The sequence below is a fragment of the Gopherus evgoodei genome, chromosome 10, assembly GCF_007399415.2.
Source record: "Gopherus evgoodei ecotype Sinaloan lineage chromosome 10, rGopEvg1_v1.p, whole genome shotgun sequence".
Lineage (NCBI taxonomy): Eukaryota > Metazoa > Chordata > Testudines > Testudinidae > Gopherus > Gopherus evgoodei.
This window is the reverse complement of record NC_044331.1, coordinates 39,414,723-39,442,606: the sequence shown is the minus strand read 5'-3', so window position 1 is coordinate 39,442,606 and position 27,884 is coordinate 39,414,723. Positions and strand designations below refer to the sequence as shown.

Below are 27,884 nucleotides of genomic sequence, written 5' to 3'. Positions count from 1 at the left end.
TATTTGGGAAATTATTTAATAAAGCCAACAATAACATTTTCTTTAAATGCAGCAGACGTTGAGAAAAGCTCCGAGCAGTGCTGGGCCCATTCACACAGCACTGCCTCCTGCCAAGCAACTGCTGCAATTTACGTTTTCCTCCCCTACATTTAAAACGACCAGTGCACAGAGCCAGAGGAGCTGCCCGCGCCTCTGAGGAGCTCAGTCATCAACCCAGCCTTCTACAAGCAGAACAGAAAGAAAAATCATCATCAAAAATAAGAACTGAGGTTGGGGTCAGTTCAGTCCACAATAACATTGGGGGTTTCAGGGTTAAGTGATGTCTCTAAGTAAAGATTGTCACAGGGAGGAAAGGATCAGTAAGGATTGTGGCTCAAAGCAGCTCCAAACAGAAAGACCCAATAAACCCAGTGCTAGGGAGAAATTGGTGGTTAGCAATTCAGCACCCAGGTATATGGGCATAGGAATAAGGCCAAAGCCTGATCCCAACCAGAATTTTGTCATGACCTCCAGTGGGATGAATTTGGCACAGGGGCCTGCACCATTTCAGGGGAGTGCAGGAGGGGGGGAAAGTTGTCAGCATATAGAACATTTTATGTGATTAGATTGTATCCTGTAAAGTCGGGGGTGATGGGGGGGAGAGAAATGGAACAGAGACCTACGAAAAGTTGTGGCAGAAGGGCAAATCAAGGTCTGGGAGGGGTAACTGCCCCCTTTGCCCCATAGCAAATGACTCCCCTTGTCTGGGATAGTCCAGGATCTACAGAAGTAGACAAAGGGCATGAAAATCAGTCAGGATAAATTCAAGCTGGCGTATTTGGCTTCAGACAATAAAGTGCACAGATGTAGCCCAATGCTCTTAGGGTTGATGTAAACCCTTCTGTCCCCCTAGCTTGCTTAATCTCGCCCCAGCCATTTCAGGACAGTGTTGCTACAGCCTGAGAAACCGCTGGTTAGGGACACAGTATTCCAGAGATTGGGGAGGACACACGATGCACACGGGGAAGTTCTGCTCCAAAACGGAGAGACTGGACTGATTGAGAGATCTGATGTAGGAGCAGGGAGCTGACTGAGCCACTGATGAAGGCACACCTGCAGTTCTCAAGTCAGCACTAGGGCTGGGCAAATAGAGTTTTTTGGTTCACTGGCAAGTCTGGAAGGTCAACAAAACAAATTGTTTTGGGGCAAATGAGATTTTGTTTTGACAAAATCAAACCATTATATTTGGATTTTGACCACGTTCTAATAAAATTAAGAGACAGTTTGGAACTAAAAGCAGCTTCAAACCCATCCCCCTCACGTTTTTTAAAGGACCAAAACAATTTAGCAGAATCACCATGAATTTGTGAAACAATTCAGCGTTGCCGAAGCTGCATTTTTAATGGAAAAAATATAAGTTTCTTTGCCCAGCTCTAGTCACGCCCGACCTGGAGTGCTGCACACATCAGTGCTCCATACGGCATGGCACGTCAGCCTCCACTCAGAGCTCCATTGCTCACATAAGCATCCAGCTCATGGATCTGACCCCAGCCGTCACCTACCCGACTGCAGTGTTAGCTGCTGTTCGGCTTTCCCACGCCGCTGAGCATTTTCTAAGCAGCTGGCTGGATTTCCAATCCAGTCAGTCAAAAAACAAGCCAATACTGATGTGTCTGTTTAACAGTCAGCTTAGGATGCAATTAAAAAAAAACAGAGCCCTGAATAATTAAAACACAATTGGTAAAAGCTCAACCAAATAGATTCCAGTTATTGAGAGATTATCTGGTGTGGCTTTTACCAAGATTAAAGGCGCATAGTAGATAATATTTAGACTATGGTCCTGGTCCATTGATTTGGATCAGGCCCATCTAAGTGCTTTTCTTCCATAGATCCCCAGGGCCCTGATCCTGCAAGGTGCTGAGTGTTCGCAGCTCTCGCTGACTTCAGGAGATACCAAGACTCTCACAAGAGGTGCTCAGCCCCTTGGGGCCCCAGGGAGGCGAGCTATATTTGTACATTCCCCCTTCCTTTCTCTTCCCTCAGGGTGTGGACAGAGAGCCAAGCACTGGCTGCACATCACCAGCCAATCAGGAGCCAGGATTTTTTAAAAAAGGTGTCCTAGATGAGGATTTGTGAGGAGAAAGGAACATATATGGCCCAAAGGAAAGATGAGCACATGGTCTGCAGGGGATGATGGAGTTTTTACGGAGGGGGACGGGGGAGGACTCTGCAGGAGTTAAAATGAAGAAAACAGTATTTATCCCACTAGTGAAGGAGATTCGAGGGTGGAATAGGCCGTCTGCCGCAGTCACGGAGCCCCTGACTGGAGGGACTGAAGTGTGCTACTGGGGATTAGGCAGAAATACATTCATACCATCCTGCAACCAGGGGGATGGGACTCAGACCCTTTCCTCAGATCCCCCTCAGCCCCTTCCCAGCCCCTCTATCCACGACTCTTGTGGAGAGGCAGTGAGTGTGGAAGGAGCAGCCGCAGGGAGCAAATCCTTAAGGAAGGTAGCGCTAAAGCCCCTGCCTTCTGTTATCACGTCCCTCACCAGCTCCCTAAAGACCAGTAGTCTACAGCAACACATCCAAATGCCCTGTTTGTATGATCAGCTCTTTAAGCTCTAAATCTTGCCATTATCCCCTAGCTCCCCAGGCAGGGCTCAGTAATGGTGCTAGGGGTATTCCTTGACATTCAATACTAAAAGCTCTTTTTAAATTCTCTCTTCGCTTAACATATGATGACAGCCCACGCCCATTTTTTACAATGCTTTGTACATATATACTGGGTATATACATATGTAAAATCATCAGTGCATATAAGTGAAACCCTCTAGATAAACTCGTGTTCTGTAACTAACGTGACAGTATGTATATAAACCACCCATGTATCTGATAATACACGTACGCAAACCACAATGACTGCACATGATTCCTGGATGGGAAGTCAGATGAGGAGGCTGGCACTGAGGAGGTCTGTCAGTATCTGTTGCCTTGGGTGCTGTACTGATCCCACAGGGGTCCATGCTCACCTGGGTGTTACTGCAGAATACAGGCTGTGACACAGGAAACAAAGGGGGGGGGGAGAACGGAAAATTATTTGCTTAGCTTGTGAATGCTTCAGTACAGGTACTGGGGTGTCACACTGGGGCCATGATTGCTACCATGGAACAACAAAATAATAAATAACATGGCTGAGACATCAGACTGAATATTTGTTCACTCCTGGCCTGCTGAACTGCATGACAATTATTAATCACGTTTATCATGGTATTGCCTACAGACCAACCAAGATTGGGGTCCCATTGTACAGATAGGGCTTCTCTGATTTACAGAACTCAAAACTTTCTACAGGTTGTATGGATCTGGATTTTTAGCAAGGCACCAGAAAACACAGGCAAGCAAGGAGGTTTTAAAACCAATATAACCATACATCAGGGCCTTTCTATATTATTTCCCAGCCTTGCTGATCATGGAAAGATCTATCTGCAATCAGAAGCTGTTGCCTTTAAAACTTAACCTCCAACCCAACTACTTCATGAAGAACAATTCTCAGAGCTACTCTTAAGCCTAGCTGTGCTCCCTGCTAATGTGGGGAAGGAAGCAGGACCTGGGATGGGGGAAACTGGACAGAGTGACATGCTGTATCCTTCTCCTGCTTTCCATTGTGTAGGGATAGGGGTTCACAGTCAGGAAGGCAGTGGGAGATAAGGACCAGGGAAAGCCATCTCCACCACAAGGTTTAGCAGCATCCAAATTAAAGTAAACCCAAGTGCAAGCCACGTGGTGCTGAGTCTGAGCTGAAAGGGCCCACTGATTAAGGGCCTTTGGAATGAACTAACTTTGATGTTTCTTCATCCAGCATTGAACGGTGCAGGCTGCCAAAGTGACATGAAGAGCGACTCCTCTGCAAGACCGTCAGGAGTGCAAAGGTTACTGCTTGCAACGCAATTCACCGCTTTCCATAAAGACGCAGCTAATTTCTATCCTGGCCCCACTCACCTAATTTCAGAGGGCCTGGTCCAATGAGCATCTGCGCTCTGGCTTCAGCGGGTGTTGGATCAGACCCCTGATCTTCTAGGGCAGAAGGGAGAGCATGGCCAGGGTTGCAGCTGCCCTCAATGGCATGCTCACAGCCTGGCCAATAGCCTGCTGTATGCCTGCAACTCCTTTCTGGGCACCAGGGGGATTTGTGAGCAAAGGAAGCTGCAGCCCCACAGCAAGCAGAGCTTTGCAGAGATAGCTGGCTTGCTGCTTTCTGACAGCACAGCTTCTGCCATTTTCCCTCCCTCCTGCCCTAGGAAATCTGGGGTCTGATCCAACAACACCTGCTGAAGCCAGAGCAAAGACTCATTTGCTTCAATGGCCACTGGATCAGGCCCTTAGAATCTAGAAATGGGGCAGAATGTAAATGCAGTGAGCTGGGCTTGGATTGCCCCATGCCTTCAATGGGAACAATCCCAGGAAACTCTGGAAGATTGACCCCCAAGAGCTGGGTTAAATCTAAAATCATATGGGGCTTTTCCACTGACCTCACTGGGCTTTAGAGCAGATCAACAGCGCCAAGTTCCTTTTTTAAAAAGGACATCAACTTTCAAAAACATCACTTGGGTTGGAAATTGTAAGTAATATTTTGGAGTGACAGCTACATTCTAACAAGGCTTGGCGGAATTCAATTTTAGTTTTTGATCACTTTGACAGATGTTTATTTTAACGGATTTTTAAAGATTTTTTTAATCTATTTTAAAATGTTCTCACTTGAGCAAAATTTAAAAAAAAAGCTGAAAACCTGAAAATTTTATCAATTTAAATTGTCCAAGTTTGGGGAAATGATGGGGGGGGGGTGTCAGCAAGTAATTACTGAAGGACGCGAGATGCTGAGATTCAAAAAGTTCACAATTTAGAACTGTGAAAACAAATTGTCAACATGACATTCAAATATACAAAGTTAATATCCTGGAGTCAAACTAACCATTTCTCAAGCAGCATTTTTTATTTACTTTGCCTATCTATACATTTTGATTATTACGGATGGAAATATTTTTTTGTTTGTGTGTGTATGGTCAAATCGACGTATTTCAACATTTACCAATAAAATCTAACCCTTCCAAGACTACTACTTATAAGAGAGATTAGAGAGAAATATTCTCTGTTTGTCTTCGCTTTGCATATTGTGAATAGCCAATTTCACTCTTTAACCTGTTTGGTCAGACAGATTCTTCTGTTTATGTGGGTCTCACACAGCAAAGGGAGGGAAAAAACAACTTAAATTGGGCTGTATGATTATTAACCAATCACAAAATCTGGCTGTGGGAACTAGGGGCAGGACCTGAAACCACTGAATCACTTTAAAAAAAGACAAGATTTCAAGCTGACAGTGCTCCTGGTGAAAGGAAACAGAACACCAGCCCTGAAGTCCTCTGTTTATCTACAGAGCAAGTACATCACATGCAGTGCAAGCTTCCAAAGCGTGACTAGATCATTCGGGTCTCTTAAACCATTCGTTCTTATTAAGGCTGCCAGGAAGGCAGCCTCCTGTCACATGGAGACCTATCTGTTAAGAACAGGACTGGAACCAACTTACTTCAGGATATATAACCAGCTACCCATCAGGCGGAAAATGCTTTTGGTCACTTCATCACTGGGCTGAAGATCAAGTGATCTTGAGCTTTAGTGATCAAGAAGGCAGGGAAAGACTCCATAACGTCTTACCAACCCTGGGGGTCCCTGGTTCTCTGTTTTAACTCTTCACACAGCATGTAAGACATGCAGATCCATCCACGCTGATGAGACTAGGCAGTAGAAGATACTCCTATAATACAGCATTGTTTTACCAGCTGCCGAGCGGCACCATCCCGAGTTTGCTAAGCAGATGCACCCAGGGGGCAGAGGGCTCTTGTGCACGGATTGCCCCAGACAGAAAGGTGGACGTCACTTGGAGTCAGTCTGCCTGACTGTCATAACTATAAAGGGAAGGGTAACAACCCTCCTGTATACAATACTATAAAATCCCTCCTGGCCAGAGGCACCAAAATCCTTTTACCTGTAAAGGGTTAAGAATCTCAGGTAACCTGGCTGACACCTGACCCAAAGGGCCAATAAGGGGACAAGACACTTTCAAATCTTGGGGAGTGGGGGGAAAAGCTTTTGTTTGTGCTCTTTGTTTTGGGGGTTGTTCGCTCTTGGAACTAAGAGGGACCGAACATCAATCCATGTTCTCCAAATCTTTCTGAACAAGTCTCTCATATTTCAAACTTGTAAGTAACAGCCAGGCAAGGCGTGTTAGTTTATCTTTGTTTTCTCAACTTGTGAATTTTATCTTTGCTAGAGGGAGCTTTATCCCTGTTTTGTTGTAACTTTGAAACTAAGGCTAGAGGTGGTTTCTCTGGGTTCTCTGAATCTGATTACCCTGTAAACTTATTTCTCATCCTGATTTTACAGAGATGATTTTTACATTTTCTTTTTAATAAAATCCTTCTTTTAAGAACCTGACTGATTTTTCCATTTTCCAAAGACCCACAGGTTTGGGTCTTTGATCACTTTGTAACCAGTTGATTAGGATATTATTCTCAAGCCTCCCCAAGAAAGGGGGTGTAAGGGCTTGGGGGGATATTTTGAGGAAAGAGGAACTCCAAGTGGTCCTTTCCCTGCTTCTCGTTAAATCACTTGGTGGTGGCAGCGTACCAGGTTTTAACCTAAGCTGGTAGAAATAAGCTTAGGGGGCTTTCATGCAGATCCCCACATCTGTGCCCCAGAGTTTAGAGTGGGGAAGGAACCCTGACACTGACACACATGACTATTCCCACAGCTGCTGCAAGAGGAGCCTGGTTTATGGCACCATGCCCACTGCAGAGCAGTAATGCTGGAATCCCATGGCTACCCCATTCGACTCCACTCAAGAGCTTACTGCAAGGAAGATGTAGGATTAAAATCATCATCATAATAAAATGCATCCTCCAGGCAGGATTTTTATGTCAAATCTGATGAGCTGAGCCCTTCATTTCCTCCCCATCCTAACCTTATAATGTACAAATCAAATCCCCATTCCCCATCTGCTCCCATGTGAGCTGCTGGTACAGGGCCTGCAGCCGAAAAACTACTTTGCTCGCAAGCTCCATTAGCCCCTGACCTCCTTCCTCCGTCAGCATGTCAGTGAGGAGAGATGGAAGGAGAAAGGGACAGAAGTAGAGGGAAAGGGGAAAATCCACTTCCCTCCCTCCATTCAGTGTTAAATCCACACGCCCCCACTTCTACGTGCTGATCAACGGCCTGGTCACACAGGGATTGAGAGACGGAGGTCAGGGGTGGCGTGCACAGAAAGGCTACAGACCCATTTGGAAGCCCAGCCTCCCATTTTGCAGGTGCAAATAATTGTGGGTGCAAACACATGGGAGCCACAAACACCATCAGGTGAGCATCTCCAGAGTCACTAGTGGTTTTGGGAGCCAGATTCGATGCATTTGAAAGGGCTCAGATTTTCAGAGGAGATGCGTAGCACTTCCAGAAAATCCCTTTAAAAGGGTCTCAAGTCTGACACCCACCAAAATGTCACTAGTCCCTCTGAAAATCCTGGCCTTCACTTGTGTCTTCAGGTCAGGTAACAGGCATCTAAGAGACCTCCATTGAGAGTCAAGCCCCTGTTTGGGTGGGCAAGATGCCACGTTCCTCACTGCACATACTGCAAGGACAACAGCGGGGTCCTGTTATTTATATAGCGCCTTTCCTTGGCCAAGGAACCCAAAGCACTTCACAGACCATACATGCACAATTTACCATATACAGCCACCTCTAGGATGGACAGTAGCAACCAACTAGCACTAGCACATTGCACAGTGGCTGGGAGGGGACATTTTGCAGGGCCGCCGGGGGGGGGCGGGGGCAAGTGGGGCAATTTGCCCCAGGCCCTGCAGAGGCCCCCAAGAGAATATAGTATTCTCTAGTATTGCAGCTTTTTTTTATGGAAGGGGCCCCCGAAATTGCTTTGCCCCAGGCCCCCTGAATCCTCTGGACAGCCCTACCATTTTGGCAAGACAATGTCATTTGTTGTAAACAGGAGGCCAAGAATTCATCCTGTGTCATGAAACTATACAGAGAGTCAGGCTGGCAGGCACAGACAGGGCTTGGAAAATGGACAAAAAGCAAAGTAGCATGAGTGTGTGACACTACTGAAGTCAAAGCACACTAGGGCTTCCTCCTACAGGGGTCAGGCTGGGAAAATAAATGGTGGCATCCTCCCAAGCTCTGCCCGCTGGTCACTGAAAGAAGATGCCACTCGCAGCAGATTGTGCAGGTCTTCCCTCTCTCTCAGCTGCTTTGATCAGCGGTGTAATAGTTAACAACATGAACACAAGCCCACGTTAAGTTTCAGAGTCAACATCCCCACAGAATTGAATGGGAGCAATTCACACTTCTCAGAGCTATTCTTTCAGGCTGCCTGAAGATTCAGGCATACATCGCTACACCCGTTTACACACAGCTCACATGGTGAAGGTTTACACCCATAAGGAGTAGAGACTATTTTTCAGCTCATTAAGCCACTGAGAGCTGGCCTAGCAATGGGAGTCCAGGGAACGTGGATCCCTGTTTCAATGTAAGAGTTAGCAGAGCCACAGACTGGAGCAGGGGGAAGCAGCCTATGAGCTCTGGCCTTGGGAGAAAACTGACCTGTCTGAGCCTGGATCCCGGCACCCAGCTGGGATCTTAGACCAGGGTGGGCGATTTAAAAGATTTCAGTTCACCTCTATCAAAAATATAAATAATTTAAAAAGAGTGCGGACAAGTATCTGCACAGAGCCTGGCTCCCAACATGCCACCCTGGGAGCATGAGGTGAGAGCTAACTAAACATTAAAGGGTTAAATCTTCTTGACACCCAGCCAGGCTTCCCAGATACTCCTGGGCTGGAACAGAGCTCTCCCTCTGCTGTGCCAGGGTGTCACGCATCTCACATGCCCACGGCCTCCCTCTTCCCTGCAGCCTAGGGTACAGCAGGGGAGAAAAGAGCTCGGGGGGGGAGAGGAGCCAGGTTTGCTGGCCCCATGACTGCGCGGAGCAGGGAGGAGAATCCGTGGGAAGGGGCTCTGGGGTAAATGGGGGGAGAGCGAGTCTCCTCCTGGCTCTCCACACTGCATCGTGGCAGAGACAATACAGTTCTGATTTTCCAGGTCAGCAGATCACACAGATTTGCTGGACTCCAAGAGCTGAAAAATCTGGACAATGGGTTAGACCAGCCAGTGCAGAGGTTCTTGTAGGGATAGCACCCTGCTCCCCTCCCCCATCCCAGTCCCAACACATCACCTGGGCAGAGAGAGACCCTGAGCCATCCATGTCCCTTAGCTTCTGCCCCAGCCCTGTTGCATCTGGTCCATGCCCACTGGCCAGTGCAGGTAGGGTCCCTTCCTTATAGCACATTCTCTGGAGCGTTGGCCTTTCCAATGGGCATCTCCCATGGAGACAAAGAGCCAAGCACCTCATGTCTATTTCAGTTCAAAGGGCTGCCTCTGGGGGCCCCTCTGAACACCTGCCTGTCCCCCTCCACCCATCCCCCGTGCCTGACAGGACAAAGGGAGAGGGCATCCCCCTGTGATCTGTCAAGCGTAGAAGAGGGATGCAGGACAGACAGACGTCTGCCCCTCCTCAGGGCTCTACATCTGTTCAAGAAGAAATAAAAAGATCCCCACAGCAGCCTCCTGTCCCCATGAGAAGCTACCAGCCTCTGGGGCAGAGAACTGGTCCCGTACGACAGTGTATTCCAGTCAAGCAGACAAGCACAAAGGGGATGGGGACTAGCAGCAACCTGTGGATTCTCTCAGGCTGCAGAGAGCCAGCACAAAGACCTGCTTCTACCCCACTCAAATGGGGAGGGGACGATCGCTCCCCCTTCCCCATCAAACTGTTCCAAATTCAGAGGGGGGCAAGCACTGAGACTTTCCCTATGCCCCATCCCCACGCATAGGAATGCCCGCCCTCCCCCACTGAACAGAGGGGAGAGCCACAGCCCCTTCCCCACCTCTGATCCCAGGCAGCCAGGAGCGGGGAGACACCTAGGTTTTAGCCTCTTCTCCATTCCTGGCTCTGGGTACTGCCGCTTCTCCTGATTCCAACCTAACGATCCCAGGGTGGGATTTTGAAAAGTGACACGGTGAGTCAGGAGCCTGGAGGGGCGGGGTTGGCTGGGCACCAGCTCTTAACTCACTATGTGGGCTACTGAAAAATCCAGCCACTCTTCGCCGCCTGGGCTGGTTGTACAGCAGCCCGAGAGAGGTGTGGCATTTTAGAGCCAGGTGCAGACAACTCGTCTCTTTCCCACAGAGCGTACAGTCTAGGTTAGATGTAACTGCCCCGGAGGAGATGTCAGAAGGGGCACGGGAATGGTCAGGGGTCGTGCTGATTGCTACATGTGCATCTTGTGTGCCAGGTGAGATGGATAAAGGGAGGAATGGCTTAAGCAGCATTAAGACATTTGGATTTTTGTCCGTGATGTATGAACTGGGACAGTGAGTTGGGCGCTGAGAGGGGTGGGCAGCACTGAAGCTGTGTCTGGAGGCCGCAGAGAGCCCTAGCCGGTTCCAGGCTATTCCTGGCCTAGTGGGTGGTGCATGAGGATGTGTGGAGCCACTAGGGGGCGCAGCAGATCTCAGGGACAGCAAGCCGAGGAGCTGGCCAGGCAGCAGGTGGGAGTAAGGGGCTGCAGGATCAGACAGGCAGTGAGCAGGATGAACACACACGGGATAGGGCCCAGAGCAGAAACTATGGGAGTGGCGGATGCAGGGCTCAGCAGGGGAGCAGAGGCATATTTGGAAGTTGTTAGCAAGGAGATGGCAGTTGGTGGCGTGAGAGTGGATGGGGTCGACCAGGAACGGAGCATGGCGGGAGCAGGAGGGGACTGAGGATGGGGCCTGACAGGACACAGATGGACAGCAGGTCATGGGGCCACAGAGAGAGACACTGAAGGAGCATCTGGACAGGCCCACAGAACCAGGTCACTGGATGTCTCAGTGAGAGCTGGGCCAGCTGGGATGGAAGCCGGACTGCAGAGGATGCAGGAGAGAGCTGGGAGGGGGGCAGGAGCGGGCAGCAGGTTTGAGAAGGGGACGAGGAGGAGGAGAGCGGGTAGGAGCTGGAGAGGCAGGAGGAGCTGTCGGAGGACTTAAGGAACCGTTCAGAAGTAGAGGGGAGAGGGGAGAGAGGTGAAGATGGCGGGCGAGTGGGGGTCAGTAGTAGGAGCAAGTGCAGCCAAGGCGAGACATCCAGGAGGTGGCAATGGGGTGAGAGGAGCCAAAATAAAACACTGAGCAGAGGGGTCAGGAGCCTGGGAAATGAAGAGGAGCTCAGGCAGGGAGATGGTGGAGGACAGTCACATGTGCAGAGGCACATTCTCCACAGAGGCTCCATGGGGTGGGAGGCAGAACGGAACAGAGGTGAGACCCTACGGGAGGGGTTAGCAGGGCAGACAGAGCAGAGAGAAGCCAGTGGAGCTGAAGGAGTCACAGCCAGGTGGAGAAGGGAGGGCAGCTGGCATGGCGCGGTGCTGAGGAGGGACTGGAAGCGTTGCATGGGTGGGGTTGGGAGGAAAGGGAACAGTGTTAATGGGAGGCGCGATGGGGGGAGCTGCCAGTAGGGAACAGCGAGGGGGAGAGGCTAGTGCTGTGTAAGGCACAATCACACTCACAGCTCCGGACAGACTCCGACAGCATCTCCTTGCCCATGGATTGCGCGTCCCTCATCTGGAACACAGAGGAGAGTTCTCATCACACTGCGGCCAGGGGCCAATCGCTGTCTAATCCCCAGACACCCAACTTACCGCCCCCATCTTCCCACACCTGGCAAATGGCTCAACGGCCCCCCTCCCTCAATCCCACCCAGGCCATTCTCTTACATTCCCAAGTATCCATTTACACCCCAGCCCCCACCCCACGCATGAATCCTTCCCTATTCATCCCCCAGCCCTGCTGTACCTTGATCTGCTCTTTCAGGAACTCAGCCCGGCCCATCAGAGTCTGAATCTGCCAGCAAGAAACAAACAATCACTTGTCCCACTCTGCGACCAGGAGTCACAGCTCAGCATGAGCCGGCAGCTAAATGATGCCGGCTCAGGAAGTCGAGAAAGGCTGGCCTGGCAGCTTAGCGGCAGGGAACCTGATTTGGTTCCCTGGGAGAAGGCAACATGGTTAGCCTCAGGAGAGAGCTGGGTCCAACCTTCCTCAGCCAGGAGGGTCACCTGGGGAGGAATTGGGGAGTGGGAGAAGGACAGCTGGGATCTAGGAGACTCTACCAGTGGCTTCGAGGACCACCATGGGAGTGCAGCTGGGAGGTGAAGAGTCAGCATTAAGGAGGCTGATTTGGACTAATCAAGCTTGTTTAGTCCAAGGGAGGTAGCGCTGTCTAGTGGTTAGAGACCAGCCTGACACGTGGGGGCCTGGGTTCTGTTCCCAGCTCAGCTGCAGGCTACCTACGTGATTTCCTCCCACCTCAGTTTCCCTATTCATAAAATGGGATGGAACGTGCTCTAGAACAGGTGCTAAGTACTATTATAATCCAGCCCAGAACATTGCTTTTTATCTGAAGACAACAACAAAAAATCATCCCACAACCCACCATATCCCACAGTCCTTTGCAGCTGCCAAGGTTTGTGGGCTTTGGGACCCAGGAGGAAACCAGGGAAGGTGACAGAGGGCTGTTGCTGTGCTGTTCCTCCTTCTCTTCACCACTCCAAGAGGCGGAGACGAGATGGGGCCTATGCGGCTGTTCTAGAACTGAGTAGCAAGTAGGAGAGGCAGCAGCCCCAAGTGAGTTCCTCCTTCCGCCCAGGTTCCTGCTAAATCTTCCTGAGTCAGGGATATTGCTGCTTTCACCTATTTATCCTCAGAGCTCATGTTTTCTAGACCATTAATCATTTTTGTTGCTCTTCTCTGGACTTTCTCCAATTTGTTCACATCTTTCCTGAAGTGTGGGGCCCAGAATAGGATGCAGTCCTATAATCCACTGAGCTCCCCCTGCAAAGTCACCACTGTCTTACACCTCACCAGCTGAAAACCCAATCTAGCCTGTTCCCGGGGAGGTCAGAGCAGGATTGTCCCTGACCGAGAACTTGATCTGGAGTAATGAAACTTCTGCCACTCCCCTGGGCAGAGAGCTTGCCACTGGCAAAGGGCTCTCAGTATCCAGCTGTGGGTCATCCCTAGCAGGAAGGAATGGAAGCAAATGCTAAAACCAAGGGAACCTGTAACTGAAATCCCCATTGGATTGCTACTCTGGGAGAGCAGGTAAAGGAAACGATCCCATTCCATACCTCAGAGTGAAGCAGCTCCCGTCTCCTGCCCACAGGCTCTGCTGGAAAGAGAGCAGGCAGCGTTAGCCTCCAGCACCGCACAGAATAGCAGCATGTACGGTCTCTGTCGCTAAGCAAGATTCCAGCAGCGCCAGCTGGAACCCCACTGCAGGCTGTAACTCACCAGCTAACATAAGCAGCAGCTCCCCCAGACTCTGCTGGTAGAGATCAAGTGTGTCAGGGTCATCCTTGCCCTCCTCCTCCTGGAACAGAGACCCCAGAAGTTTACAGACAAGCTCCCGGACACTGCATAACATTAGTGAGGAGAGGCAGGAGAGAAAGCACATATAGTGAGGGTACCAAGCTCTTACCTAGCACTGTTCAGCAGTAGACCTCAAAGCACTTTACAAAGGGAGGGCTGGATCATTATTCCCATTTCACAGATGGGGAAACTGAGGCACAGCTTGCCCAAGTTCACCCAGCATATCTCCTGAGTCCTGGAGAGAGAAATCCTCAAATGGACAGAGATATGAGCACAGGCAATTCACTTCTGTGAGCATGTGTAAAGGATGATGCCTGTAATATTTCATGGCTATTATATCTGTTTGTGTGTTTGTTTTATGATTACAAAAGGTTAATTCAGGCGTTAGTTTGCCCCCAAGGCAGGAAAGCAGATAGACATGTCTGATCGCCCTCCATTCCCAGACACTTAAAGGGACAATGCAGTTATCAGTCTCTTTGAAGTTTGCCTCTGACCAGGCAGAGTTCAACAGTCCCTGGATGGTAAAGGGGAGGTGGAAATCCAGATGGGAAATGGAAACAAAGAAATGTGGAGTGGATGAAAACTGAGCCCCTGGGGCATAGAGGGGAGACACCGGGCTATGAGAAAGCAGATTGAACCCCAGACTGAGAAATGCGGGGGTCTGGAGAAACTAGGCCTACCTAAGCCTTAGCTAAGACAGATATGCACATAAACAGTTTGCTGTCCTTTCTCTCGGTACCCTTTGTTCCAGCTGTTGAGATAAAACAATCTTGAGTTTTGAAAAAGCTGCTCTGAGGCTCTGTTTTCACCACACCTCCCAAAGGGAAGTCCTGCAAGTTGCCAAGCCCAGTTGGGCTTGCTGAGCAATCCCAGCTGGTACACAGGGGGCTTCAGCTGAGATCTGGGCTGAGTGGGAGACTCCAGGGATTCCACCCAAGCCCTGGTACAGGCAAGAGGCCTGACGCCAGAGCGGGGTGCACTCAGCCAGAATGAGAGGGATCAAAGGTGCAGCTAGCCCTGAACCATGACACTATGTAACACAGTGGCCAGGTGTCCGCAGGTCTCAGCAGGGTTCAGACCTGGTATCTTCAGCATCAAACACCCACCTCTCTGCTGCTCAAGCTAAAGGAAAGCTTCTCTAACTGCGAGCAAGGACCAGGCTGCCACAGATGCTTGGGAAGCCACTAGAGGGAGACATTGCTTTCACACACACTGTTCTAGTGTATTATAACTACGTCTCCCATCCAATGGGAGCCTCTGGGGTAGAATAACTAACTCTCTCTCCAGTTCAGAAAAAAATCAGATACCAATCAGTCTGCGCTGCAAGATTAAGTTCAGACAGGCTCAGGTGGCTGTCACGTGGCGTGCACCAATCATGGGAGCTGCACTTCTGTTTCTGCCCCCTCCCAAATTTAGCTGGGGTCTTTGCAAAGGGCTCTCTGGGGTCAACCACAGAAGTGTTGCTGCATTAAGGGTGGAGCCTAAGGTCTGTTGAGTGGCAACGGATTCTCCTACCTGCCATATAAGCAACCAGCAATACGGGGGGAGGGACCAATGGATGCCTTTTAAAGTGTAGCTTATACAATGTTTGATATGAAACTACAGCTGCAGCAAGACAATGGGCTGAGAGAGGGTCTGCAGGCAAGATGGCAGTTTATGGCTCTCAAAGCTGATCGGTTTTCCCAAGGCATGGAATACATGGGAGGGAGGTCACCTTTTGGCTGGACATTGTTGTGAACCCTACAAGAGGAAGTGATGTAGTGGGTGATGTCACAGGAAGGGAATTTTCTCTATTGGCTGGAGAACTGAGCCTTAGAACTCCTGGGTTCTTTTCCTGACTCTGCCATTTATTCACTAGGTTACTTTGGACAATTTCTTTCACCATCCTGTGCCTTAGTTTCTCCATCTGTAAAATGGGGATAGTGATATGGCTGCTTTGTAAAGTGCTGCATGCATTATTATTTCTCAACTGCTTAAAGAACCCACCTATGGCCCTCACTCATTAGGGATCCCAGTTCCCACTAATTCCTTCCAAGCAGTGATCTTCTTGCCCAAGCTCGTTCCTAGCTTTGCCCCTATCCGTGTAGAGGTCTTAACTCTGTCTCTAGCCTCCTCCACTGCCAGTGTATCAGGTGACTAAGGAGGATGATCCTGGCACTGTGCTGCTATCCAGAGCAACAACCTCTGTCCCTTAACTCTGGGACTCACCTTAGTGATGGCTGCAGATGCCAGCTCCAGCGCGGCATACAGGCGGGGTTTGTCCCTGGACATCTCTGTAATGAGATGTTCCAAGAAAAGGTGAGGCCTCAGAGCAACACGGGTAGAGGGAATACCCTGCTAGGGGAGGGAAACTAGGATTCACTACTGCAAGGCGAGGGGGAACTGAGCTGCCCTCTCTCCTATGTGCTACCAGCATCTCTGCAAGCCCTGCTCTACAGGTGGAGGCAGCATTCTCTCCCCCTTTTAAGCCCCACCCCGTGCACTCTGATCACATGGTACAGCCTAGATGGGAATCCCCTCAGTCAAGACGTCTTGGGCCCATTCCTTGGGGGAAGGGAGGTTTTGCCCATCCAGGGCTTTACCTTTGAGGATGTCCCTGACAGGGTTGCCCTGCTGCAGGAGGGTCTTGTTGTTGGATGTCACCAGGGTCTTCAGTTCCTCCGCTCGCGAGATGTACTGTCCCACCTGAGGAAAGCAGAAGCAGCGGCAGGCCTTAGAGGTGTTATCCTCTCCAGGGTGGCTCCAAGGGCACAGCTCCGACAGCTGGCTCTCACAGGAGGGGTGTGTGGAGGAGAATGGAGGCAGCAGGAGACCCCCATACACAGGATCTCACATGAGGCGCCAGATGTACCCGCAGATAGTGCTGGGCCCACTGTTCTGTTGGCCAACCCTCCCTTCTCATCCGCACATAACTCCCAGCCCAGCCCACCCTCCCCATCCATCCCTGGATGCTCCCTCTCACCTTCATGCCAGTTCCCAACCTTCTCCAGCCTGAGCTCCCATCTGACCTACACCCCCTGCCAGCCTCACCCATCCAACCTGGAAAGATCTATGTAGCTAAGGAAATGATACAGCCCTCATCACTGCAGTATCTAAGCATTTCACAGTCTTTGGTGTATTTATCCTCACACCCACCTGGGAGGTAGGGCAGCGCTGTTATCCCGACTGTGCAGTGGGGGAAACTGAGGCAAAGAGAGGCTAAGTGATTTGCCCAAGGTCATGCAGAGTCTAGCTGAACAGGGCATTGAATCCTGGTCTCCCGAGTTTCCTGTTAGCACCCTAACCACTGGATGGACCAACCTTGCTTTAGTGTGGTCTGTCACTGACCTTTGACCTGATCGCTTCCTTCCTGCGAGCATCAGTTTCATCTGCAGAAGATAAGATAGGGGAGGAGTTCACACTGACAGCTCCAACCCCAGCCCAAGGAGTCAGTCTCTCCCCTAGATCTAATGACTCTCAGAACATGACCCCAACCCATGCAGAACACTTGGGGGTCAGAAGCCCAACCAACACCTTGGCCTTTTCTGGCCCACACAGAGCTTCTTTACTTAAGGTAGTTTCCAGGCCTGGGGTGAGTGTGTGTGTGTGGGGGGGGGGGATCCCCACACACTAATCAACTCCATCTGCTTCCAGCTCCCTTCCAGCCCCCGAATAAGAGTTTTAGCAATTCTCAAATCCCCACTCTTCCCCTGAGAGACCGTTCCCAGACCAGCAGGCCAGTCCCAACCAGAATGCAGTGCCCAGAGGAGAAGGGATTCAGGTGGGGGATCACTTTACAGTGAAGATACTTGCACTGGTAACATCATGCAACAGGTGAGCCCTTGTCGCCTGGTACCGTTCCCACCAGCCACGAGGAACAAGAGGCAGATGGGGGAGAAACAGGTTTAGTCACTCACAGTGCAGGGCAGGGACAAAATACTCCAGAGACTTGCAGTAGAGAGAGAGGGCGGCCGAGGGGTCTCCCTGCTGATCCTTCTTTACAGCTTCCACTACCAGGGTGGTCTGGCACAGAGAAGAGGGCAGGGGAGGTGGTTAGAGAGGTGGACAAGGCTAGGATCTGTACTGCACCAGCCGAGAGATCAGGCTCAGATCTGCTTTTCACCAGGTCTACTGCACTGCGACCTCCTCTCACAGCCATGTCCCTGGTCAGTGCCTGGCAGATCCACAGGGGGCTCCCCTCAGAGCAATGCCCTGAGTGATCTCTCAGTCAGTCAGACTCACCGCTTTGCGCAGGCTCTCTGCGCTTGGCATGTGCTCCATGTCCACGAAGGGGTGGGCGAAGAACTCCTCGAAAGAGATGCGCTGCAGCGGGTCCCTCTCCAGGAGCCGCTGCAAGAGATCCCGGCACTCCTGGGAAAGCCGGGGTCGGCTGGGCAGCTGGGGGACAGAGGGATACAACAGGCAGCAGCTGCACACGGTGACTTTGAATGGCTGAGGCCTGGACAGCTTGAAAGAGCCAGGGTCACACCTGCAGATACTACTGCCCTTGTACGGGGGCCCAATGGGGACAGGAGGCCCCCTAGGAGATCTCCCAGCCAGTCCTCCCCTGCCCCCTCCACCGATCACTTCTCACACCTGGACACGGTTCTCCAAGGTTACCAGTGTCTCCATCATCAGAGGCAGGGAACAGATTGGGGCATGACAACCTTGCAGTGGTGCCTGACGCAGACACTAGGCCCCCAAAGCCCCGGCCTGCGGATGGCCCTCCCCTTGCTCTGGGCAGGGCCCCTGGAGCCATCAACAAAGTGCACTCCTTCCCCGCAACTCCAGGGCTCAGCAGGCTGTGCTGCCCCCTGTCATAAACAGATAGTTAAGGGTTAATGTCTCTTTTATCTGTAAAGGGTTACAAGCAGTGAACCTGGACCACCTGACCAGAGGACCAATCAGAAGACAAGATACTTTCAAATCTCGGTGGAGGGAAGTCTTTGTTTGTGTGTTTTCTTTGTCTGTTGTTCTCTCTGGATTCTGAGAGTAACCAGACGTACCTACAGGCTTTCTAATTTTCTATTCAAATAGTAAGTAACAGTAGAAGGCGGTTTAGTCTTTTTGATTGTTTTCTTTATTTGCAAATGTGTATTTTGCTGGAATGATTTTAATGTGTATTTGTGCTGGGGGGAAGGCTCCTCTCTAGTGTCTATAAGCTGAAAGACCCTGTAACATTTACCACCTAAATTACAGAGACAACTTTTACTTTTTTTCTTTCTTTTATTAAAAGTTTTTTCTTTTTAAGACCTGATTGATTTTTTCCCCTTGTTGAGGCTCAAGGGAATTGAGTCTGTACTCACCAGGGAATTGGTGGGAGACAGAAGGGAGCAGGGAAAGGTGGAATCCCTTTGTTTTAGATTCACGGAGCTTGAATCTGTATTACCTCTTGGGGAGGGGGAAAGAGGAGGGGGAAAGGTGCATTCCTCTGTTTTTAGATTCAAGGAGTTTGAATCACAGTGATCTTCCAGGGTAATGCAGGGAGGGAAAGCCTGGGAGAAGCAACGGTGGGGGGAAAGAGTTTACTTTCCTTGTGTAAGATCCAGGGGGTCTGGGTCTTGGGGTCCTCTGAGAAGGTTTTGGGGGGGACCAGAGTATACCAGGCACTGCAAGTCCTGGTTGGTGGCAGCACTACAAGATCTAAGCTGGTAATTAAGTTTAGGGGGATTCATGCTGGTACCCCATCTTTTGGACGCTAAGGTTCAGAGTGGGGATTTATGCCATGACACCCCCTGCCAGGCCTCGCTCACCCACCCCTCCTGTCTCAGGCATGTTCTTGCCTTTCTGACAGTGGACGGCAGAGGCAGAACAGGTGGGGTAGGTGGTCTAGCAGCAAAAGGGCTGGGTGGACGTATCTGAAATCATCATCACCCCCTTATTAAAGAGAACCTCTCAGGTAGGGCTGCCACATGCCGTTAATACAGCTCTGGGGTGGAACACACCCGGAGTCCGCACGGCAGCGATGCGATTCCTGCCTAGGCAGCCAGCCAGGCGCTTCATGATCCCTTCGGACGAAGGTGAGACGATATCGTCTTCTTGCTGACGTGGCTGGTTACCATGACCACAACCACGTCCAGTGCTTGTGGGATTCATTTACCTTCCCCATGGGACTCTGCTCTGCTTGTAACAGATTTGCTGTCTCTGATAAAGCCCTTGGGTTGCCCTCCAGCAGAGCCAGTCATGTCTTTTTACCCATCAGGGTCACAGATGGGAGTTAGTCTGTGGTTTATACAGGTGATCACTTTGAGCAGCAGTGAAAGGGTAGGCATGGCTGGGGCATGCAGCTTGCTCAAACTCCAAGACAGAGGTGAACACGGGGTGGTCTGACTGAGACAACAGAGAGATCTCTGTCTGAAAGGGACACTCAGATTTGCCAACTCTCACAACATCTGGTGTTTTCATAAAGCCTCGGCACCTGGAGCCGGACAATCATGTGAGAATCTCAGCTTTCATTTTATTTAAAAAAAATAAAATAAAAAATTCCAGCCCTTTGATGGTGGGAAAAAAAAAGCTTGAAAACCCCTTCAAGTCACCAAAGCCAGGGGAGAAACATTTATTATTGTGAAAAAATCTCTTGTTTTTCAAGCCAATCTCACAATTTCTCAGGGTCTTGACCAGTGATTCCTGAACCCTGCGGGCTGGTAAAACTGGACGTAATGAGCCAAAAATTTGCAGTTTGTTCCAATTGCCTTATCTGAGTTACACCTAAGATTATTCAGAGGATTTTGACACTTCCCACTTGCATTAGTGCTGCCTTCAACTGATTTCCTTCTGCTCAGCCAATGCAAGGAGATAAACTGCTTCCACTTTTGTTTGGAGTCAGCTTCATTTTTGTTCCTAGTCAGTTTCACTCTCAGGCACCATGCAGCTGACCTTGCAGACTCTGACTGCTGGTTTTTAAACCCCTCTTTCCCCTGCAATGATTTTTTTTTTAACTTAATAGAAATATTTTTACTGCTCTTAGGTTTGGTAGAAAGTTTTTGGGGTGGGAGTGGGGGAGGTTTAAACACAAAATCTTACACTTTGGACCAAATTTGACCCAACACTGTCTCTTTCTAGCCACTGCCCTCCCTGGATCAATTATTTCTGTGGTTTTCCAGTGTGTCTGGGACTTTCCTCATCTCCCTCTCCATCCAGTGTCTAAAGGGGGAAACAGTAGACACTGGACTTATGTGACTTGTTTGCCCTCCTCCTTCACCTGCCCCCTTCTTCCACCCTAGAGTCCTCTCTCTCTGTCTCAGGACTGGAATGCAGGCCAAGGCCTCCAGAGCCACAGCGCTCCATGGAGCAGCAAGCTACCGAGAAAATCCAAATCAGCAAGGATTGTCTAGCCCCCAGGCGGACACACACTCTCCTGCTGCCCGCGCAGGCTCCTCGGTGAAAACAGAGTTGCTTTTGCCTGCCCTGAGTGATTGCTTCTCGGCTCCTTAGAGCTTAGATCAAGCATAAGTAGTCTCTCGGCCTGTTAAAGGCTATGATCAAGTGTCCTGATGTGTTTGGTTTTTTGGCTCCAAGATGAAAGCCTTGTCTGTGTCTCCTGGACTGTGACGTACAAACATTATCTATTAAGTTATATCTGGTCTTATCAGTTTAATATCTGACTGAGTCAGACACATTAGAATAGTCACTGCTGCAGAGTGCTTCCTGTTTGCCAGTTTTACCTACACAAGCTCAGACATCACCCACCCTCGAGACATCCCGGCTGGCCCAGTGTTACCTCGATCACCTGGCTGCTGCGGATTTTCTCCTCCAGCTCGGCAAATGATTTGGAGAAAAAAGGCGGCCTCCCGAACAGCGCCTCTGGGGAGGTGGAAAGAAACACCGTGGGTCAGTCCTTTCGGTACAGAATGAGGAGCGCGGCTGCTGCCTCATTCAGAGAGACAGAGCAAACATACCGCTCAGACTTGGGGTCATCTGATGAAGGGAGATGGGGAGAGGGGAATCACTGAAGTTTCCCAAAGGCTGTTTCTGATGGTAAAAGTTGAAGGCGATCTCAGAACGACCTTGGGATTAAGGGCTGTTTTATGGCTCAGGCACTGGACTGGGTCTCAGGAGACCTGGTTTATTTCCTGGTTCTACCACAGTCTCCCTTCTGTGTGACTTGGGCAAGTTATTTAGGCCTAGATCCTCAAAGGTATTTAGGTTCTTAACTTCTAGAGCTCTGCATTGATACAAAATTTGGATCCACATCCAATCCGCCCTCTACAAACATGGCCCACGGATATACAGCGGAGATCTGCAGATTTGCAGGGCTCTACTAACTTCCATTGAAATCAGTGAAAACCTTTGAGGATCTGAGCCTTCGTCTCTTTGTGTCTCAGTTCCCCATCTGTAGTACAGAAGTAACAGCACTTCTCTATCTCCTAAGGGGAAAATTCATCAGCGTTTGTGCGACAAACGCACACCATACAGACAGCTACACACAGAATGGGAAGACCCCAGATCAAGTATTAGATGTCTGTTTCAGTGAGATTTTCAACTCTGACTCAAGAGATCCAGACTTTGGGGAGATTGGAAGTTTCAGTCAGAATAATCTCCTGGGATTTGCCTAGCCCTGGACACCAGATATGTAACAGCAATACTAGTTGATCCATGGCTCCAGCAGGTCCTGCTGTAACAGACAGGCAGCTAGAAGGCAAAGGCTGAAGAATCTCACCTATGCAAACAGAGACTGACCCCTTCACCCACCAGCCCAGAGGCAGGGGGACCTACCATAAAGAATGACCCCCACGGACCACAGGTCCACACGGGCGTCATACTGCCCGTGGCACACCATCTCGGGGGCCATGTAGAGTGGGGATCCCCTGAGCACATGCTTCTCGTCCCACGGAGACATGTACTGCGCAAAGCCAAAATCTGCGGAGAGCAGAAAGAGCGGGAAGGGAGACGGCCAAGGAGATGCAACAAGAGACACATTAGAACAAGCTCACTAGGAGCAGGATGGATGGCTCAGGAGACTGGTAATGGGATATGGAGCCTTTCACCCAGTTCAAATCCAGCCCAGGTCCAGAGTCGCTCAAAGTTATTACCACCCAATGGCCAGAGTGGAATGAGTTGGCAGGTCTCAGTCCAGCTACACAGGACAGTAACCACGGGGCGCCTTGCTGGCAAAGAATCTAAGGGCCAAATGAAAGCCAGAGACTGAACTCCCCTCAGCACGTGGGCGGGGGACTGCATGTGAGGAAGCCAGCACGCTGCCACCCATGCTCGGTGAAGAGTGGACACGGCAGAACCCGCTAAGGGGTTTTCCCTTTACTGGAGGGGGAAGCCGAGGGCTTTGGCCCATTCCCCGTGGAGATCCAGAGACCTCCCTTCCCCTTAAATCCACCCACCTCCACCCTCCAGGCTCCCCATTACAGCCATGAGCTAAGAGGGTGCCGACCTGCCAGCTTGAGATGAGGATTCTCCACAGAGCTGAGGAGAATGTTCTGAGGCTTCAGGTCCAAGTGGGAGATATTCCTGTCATGAAGGAACTTCAGGGCACATGCTGGCAGGACAAACAGACCCAGTGTGACATGGGAGGAACATCAGAGCATCATTTCCACCCCAATCTGTGGCCCTCCCCCACCTCCAAGACTCCACTTCCTTCAGTGGCTCCATGGGACCAGTCACTTCTGTTCCTTCTTACCCCGCTTTCCCTCCCGACCCTGATCCAAATGCTCCCTGCTTCCCCGCTGCGTTAGGGACCCCAGGGCATTTGTCACAAGAGTAGAGGCGTTCACTCCAGTGTCCTGCCCAAATTCCAGCTCCAGGCAACTCTAGTCAGCTTCAAAAAGCTGCTGCACCTGGGAAGCAGTGGAAGGATCACGCAATTACCCGCCCCCAAGGACGAGGGTTCTGCAGCCATTGACTGGTGGGAGAGGTGGGGTCAGGGGTCCCCTCACCCATTTGCTGCAGAAAGAGCCGTGCCACCTTCTCCGGGAGTATCTTCCGCGTCCGGATGAAATGGGACAGATCCCCCCCCGCGCAGAACTCCATGATGAGGTAAATGTTGTCACTGTCCCACTGCAAGACACACGCAGAATCTGTCATGCTGATGGGTGCTGGGTTATCTCGTATCCAAACGTGACACAACAGGGATGGGGAGCGGGGAAAACCAACCTGTAACTCCTAGGTGGGGGTACCAGGCATTAGCCTGACTCCTGCTTCTCCAGGGCTGCAGGCAGAGGCCTAGCTTCATACACACACACACCCCAGGGAAGCCAGTGGGGCTGCACTGGGCTTGTGTATGTGGCCCAACCACAAGCATTGCCCAGGTGCCAACTGCCTTGCCACTTCCAGTCCATGGAAGCGGCAGGGCAGTTGGCTCAGGAGGCCCCTTGCTCCAACACTTCAGTCCCGAGGTGCCAACTTCCTCAGTTTCCAGGGGTGCTCAGCCCCCACTCCCTCCCCACCCCCAAGCTCTCAACCTGCTTCTTCCTGCCCCCACTCTGTCCCTTCCTGCCCCACCCTGTTCTGCTCCCTCCCCTTTCCTCTTCCTGCCCTTGCTCCTCCTCTCCCCCCGTACTTCCTGAACAGCTGATCGCAGCAGGCAGGAGGCACTGGGAGAGAGGGGAAAAAGCTGATCCATGGGGCTGCTGGTGGGTGCTGAGCATTCACTATTTTTTTTCCATGGGTGCTCCAGCCCCAGAGCACCCGCAGAGCTGGCACCTATGCTTCAGTCACACACACCCCCATTAAGCCCCCAAGCTTGCCCTCCAAGTCCTCAAGCCTGGAGAGACCTGCTAGCCAGCCCTCTGCAACCCCCGCATCTCCTACGAAGCCCTAGTCAGCCCTGGCACTGTTGCTCTTCACCTGGAAGTCCTTCAGCTCCACGATGTGTGGGTGGCGGACAGTCTTCAGGATCTCGATCTCTGTCAGCAAGTTCTCCACCGACGCCCGGTTCAGGCTCTTCTTGTTCACACACTTGATGGCCACCACTTCCCGGGCATTCTTCTGGAAAGGGAATGGAAACCATGCAGGCTTCCTGCATGACCTTGGGCAGGTCACTGAGGAGCTGTCTACACCACATTGTAAACCTGGGTCTGTAGGACACGGGCTTGTGGACTCATTGTTTTCAAGCCCACACTTGAGTGTCCACACTGCATTGTAAATTGCGTTTACAATTGCTGGACCTGGGTCTCACAGCCATGCTAATACATCCGCCATACTGCACTACGCAGACCATCTGACTCAGATGTGCGGCTTGAGCTGCACCCACACTGCAAAATGACAGGGCGTGGACCCAAATCACAGTGGGATTTGGGCTCTGATCCACGCCCCCAGCAGAGGGTTGGACCCGGATCCTGAGTGCTTGCTGACTTGAGTCAGACTAATTTGTGCGTGGATGGAAGTGGGGCTTGGACTCAGACTGAGGCAGAGTCTGGCTTGGCGTGCAGTTGACATAACCTTAGCATCTCTGGGCCTCAATGTCCCCGTCTGAACAATAGGGATAATAGCACTGCCCGACCCCACAGGGGTGTGTGAGAATAAATACACTAGCGAGTGTAAGGTGCACAGGTACTGTGGGAATGGGGTCATGCAGGACCTAAGCGATTCAATCCCACATCAGTCATCCACACCTCCTGAGTCAATCATATCACATGGCACCTGCACAACCCAGAGGAGCCTCGGCTCAGCCACCCCTCAGCAACAGTGCAGTGCTGGGGGTGGGGGTGATGGAGAAGGGGTAGGATTCAAAGCACTGCCTGGTCTAGAAATACAGCCTCCAAGAATGGGGCACGACTGGGCTCTTGACCCGAAACCTCATGGGGAAGGAGAGCCCCTGTCCCCACGGAAATGACAGTAGGGGGCAGCAAAATGGAAACACCTCCCCGTAGGGTGTGAGAGTCATGCCAGGCAGGCATTCCTCTAAGGGGAATCATTATCCATAATGTTCTGTCCCTCTAGAGCCCCTTCCCCACGCAGCTCTCACAGGGCATCGCAGACAATAACGATACACACAGCCTCCCTTGGAGAGTATCATCATCTGCTTTTCACAAATGGGGAAACTGAGGCACAGGGCGAGGCTTTGCCCAAAGTCACCCCGAAGAGTCGGGGACTGAAGGACAGCCCTGCTCTAGCTAGCTCCCTGCCTGGGTGAAAGTGCTTCAGCTCCGTGCCAGGGAATGGGTTTGTACTGGCAGACCAGCTGTCGGGCTGGGGAGAGAGTTCTGGTCAGGCCCCCATGGCAGAGCCAGAGAGGCTCCCTTGGAAGACACGGCCTCTTAGCGGGGGCTATTTAAAGCATGCTTCCACTCGTGCCCTTCCTCTCTCCACCCCCCAAGAACCCCCTCTGGCTGTGCCCATCTCCCAGCCCATCCCCCTCTGGCTGCGCCCAGCAGCCCCATTACCTTCCTGTAGGCTTTGTAAACAGTAGCATAGGTGCCACTGCCTAGCCTCTCGGTCAGGATGAACTCATCCAGGCGTGGCGGTGCCCAGCCAGCCCCTGCCATCCCGCTTGCCCCATGCACAGCCCCCGGAGGCAGGGCCCCAGCCCCTCCTGGAGCACAGAGCCCCTGCACACTGAGCGGGAGCTGATCCCCTCCCAAGGAGGGACATGCAGAAGCAAGCAGCTCACTTCCTGGTTCTCTTAAAGGGACCTGGCAGCACAGATCAGAGACAGGCTCCCAGGGAGCCCTCTGCCCTGCTCCCAGCGGCAGCTGCAGCGACTGCAAGGGGACAGGAGAGCCTTTAGCAATACGGTCCTGCAGCATTCTCTGGAAAGGCCTGAAATTTCACAGCTGGCAGTGATGACTGGCCACCCCCGAAGCAATCACAAACCCTGAATCTGGCATGGGACAGCTTGCAGGATCAGAATCAGAGGGCCCGGTTTTGCCCATGGGCCCCTTTAACTCATGCGTTGAAGTCAATGGGACAATTTATGTAATCTGCATCGTTTGCAGGGTTAGGGAATAACTGACAAGGGGCAGGAGTGAAACTGACCAGACAAAGGGCTGGCACATGCACAAGGTAAACTGGAAAAGAGGGAAATCTCCATATAATCTCTTGCAGTTGCAGTGAATTTAGGTGTTATTTGTAACAGCAGCAAGTAAAACATTCTCATTTAGCCTTGGCAGTTAAATGGACTGACATATTAAAAGACCTGAGCTTCACATATTTAAATATGTTAGATAGGGCGACCAGATGTCCTGATTTTATAGGGACAGTCCCAATTTTGGGGTCTTTTTCTTATATGGGCTCCTATTACCCCCCACCCAATGTCCCAATTTTTCACATTTGCTGTCTGGTCACCCTAATGTTAGATGCCAACCTGGCAACCTACCTACATACACTGTTAAACTTTGAAAAATCCATTTTTTTAAAATCATGCCCCATTTCTATGTATATAGCGTCCTGTAAACATCACCTCAGCACTCTCTTATTTAAGTCCTCCCACCCAAACCCTGGACCTAAAACAGACAAGTGTCCTTAGACTAGACTGAGAGGAAATTGTGTCTCTGAGAGTGCATTGGGAGCAGGCAGAGAAGGGTTGTTAGAGGACAAGGAGGGATTCTGCTGAAATATTTTGGAAACATTAGGTAACCAATGTTTTCCCCACTGTTGCTTGACAGCTTGCTCACCTCTCATCTGCAAAGCACCACTTATAGCGACCTGATTAGAAAGTGGTAAGGTTAGTCATAACCAACTCATTTAAAAGCCAGGAAGTGTCACCTCCTTAAAGTGGGATTAGTGCTGGACCCAAGACATAGTGCTGCAATCAGGGGTGGCTCTATGTTTTTTGCCGCCCCAAGCATGGCAGTCAGGCAGCCTTCAGTGGCATGCCTGCGGGCGGTCCACGGTCATGCGGATGCAGCGGTATTTCTGCGGGTGATCTGCCGGTCCCGTGGCTTTGGCATATCTGCGCTGCTGCCTGGAGTCACCCCTGGCTGCAATTAAACAGGAGGGGCATGAAAGCAATGAGAGCTGGTTACATTGGTACCCTTGGCAAGGATGGCACACAATGCATCGAGCCATGGTATTTGCTCCTTTCTCTCAGCACCCCACCTGTGCATCTGTGCGCTCCGCCTTTCCTTCAAAAAGGTGCCGTCTTCTCCACTCAGTCCTGTTGGGTGGGTAGCACCTTCCAGTCTCACACGCACACCATAGAGCACTTCATTCTTTGGTGGCAATTCAGCGGTAGGTCCTTCCCTCCAAGAGGGACTGAGGGACCCGCCCCCAAATTGCCGCCAAAGAGCTGGACATGCTGCCCCTCTCCATTAGCCGCCCCAAGCACCTGATTGCTGCGCTGGTGCCTGGAGCCGGCCCTGGGAACATGGAGCTCACATACCACAGTTGGCGAAGCCCTGCTCTGGAGAGCTTTGGCCATTATGGCAGAAACGGCACATCTACTCAGTGCAGCAGCACATTTCTTCAGGAGTAGAGCCGCTAGATCTGTTTTCATCGGAACC

The 27,884-nt window shown here is 51.1% G+C and overlaps 1 protein-coding gene across 4 annotated transcripts; it reads right to left on the bottom strand.

Annotated features, from left to right (window-relative positions):
• On the bottom strand, nt 1–26,049 carry ULK3 (unc-51 like kinase 3). Of its 4 annotated transcripts, none has more exons than XM_030577771.1 (16): nt 25,827–26,049; nt 24,289–24,429; nt 23,379–23,499; nt 22,877–22,981; nt 22,207–22,350; nt 21,212–21,294; nt 17,734–17,889; nt 17,409–17,514; nt 16,840–16,880; nt 16,095–16,197; nt 15,721–15,785; nt 13,435–13,513; nt 13,272–13,309; nt 11,938–11,985; nt 11,652–11,706; nt 1–3,038 (listed from the first exon to the last, which is right to left on the bottom strand). In XM_030577771.1, the coding sequence occupies exons 1-16, from the start codon at nt 25,926–25,928 to the stop codon at nt 3,022–3,024; spliced, it is 1,404 nt and encodes a 467-aa protein (XP_030433631.1). In that variant the 5' UTR covers nt 25,929–26,049; the 3' UTR covers nt 1–3,021. The 4 variants fall into 4 exon arrangements, with proteins under 4 accessions (XP_030433631.1, XP_030433630.1, XP_030433629.1 ...); XM_030577770.1 differs by having other exon boundaries at nt 13,272–13,312; nt 24,289–24,426; XM_030577769.1 differs by having other exon boundaries at nt 13,272–13,312; nt 25,827–26,048.
• Nucleotides 26,050–27,884: the final 1,835 nt, after the last annotated feature.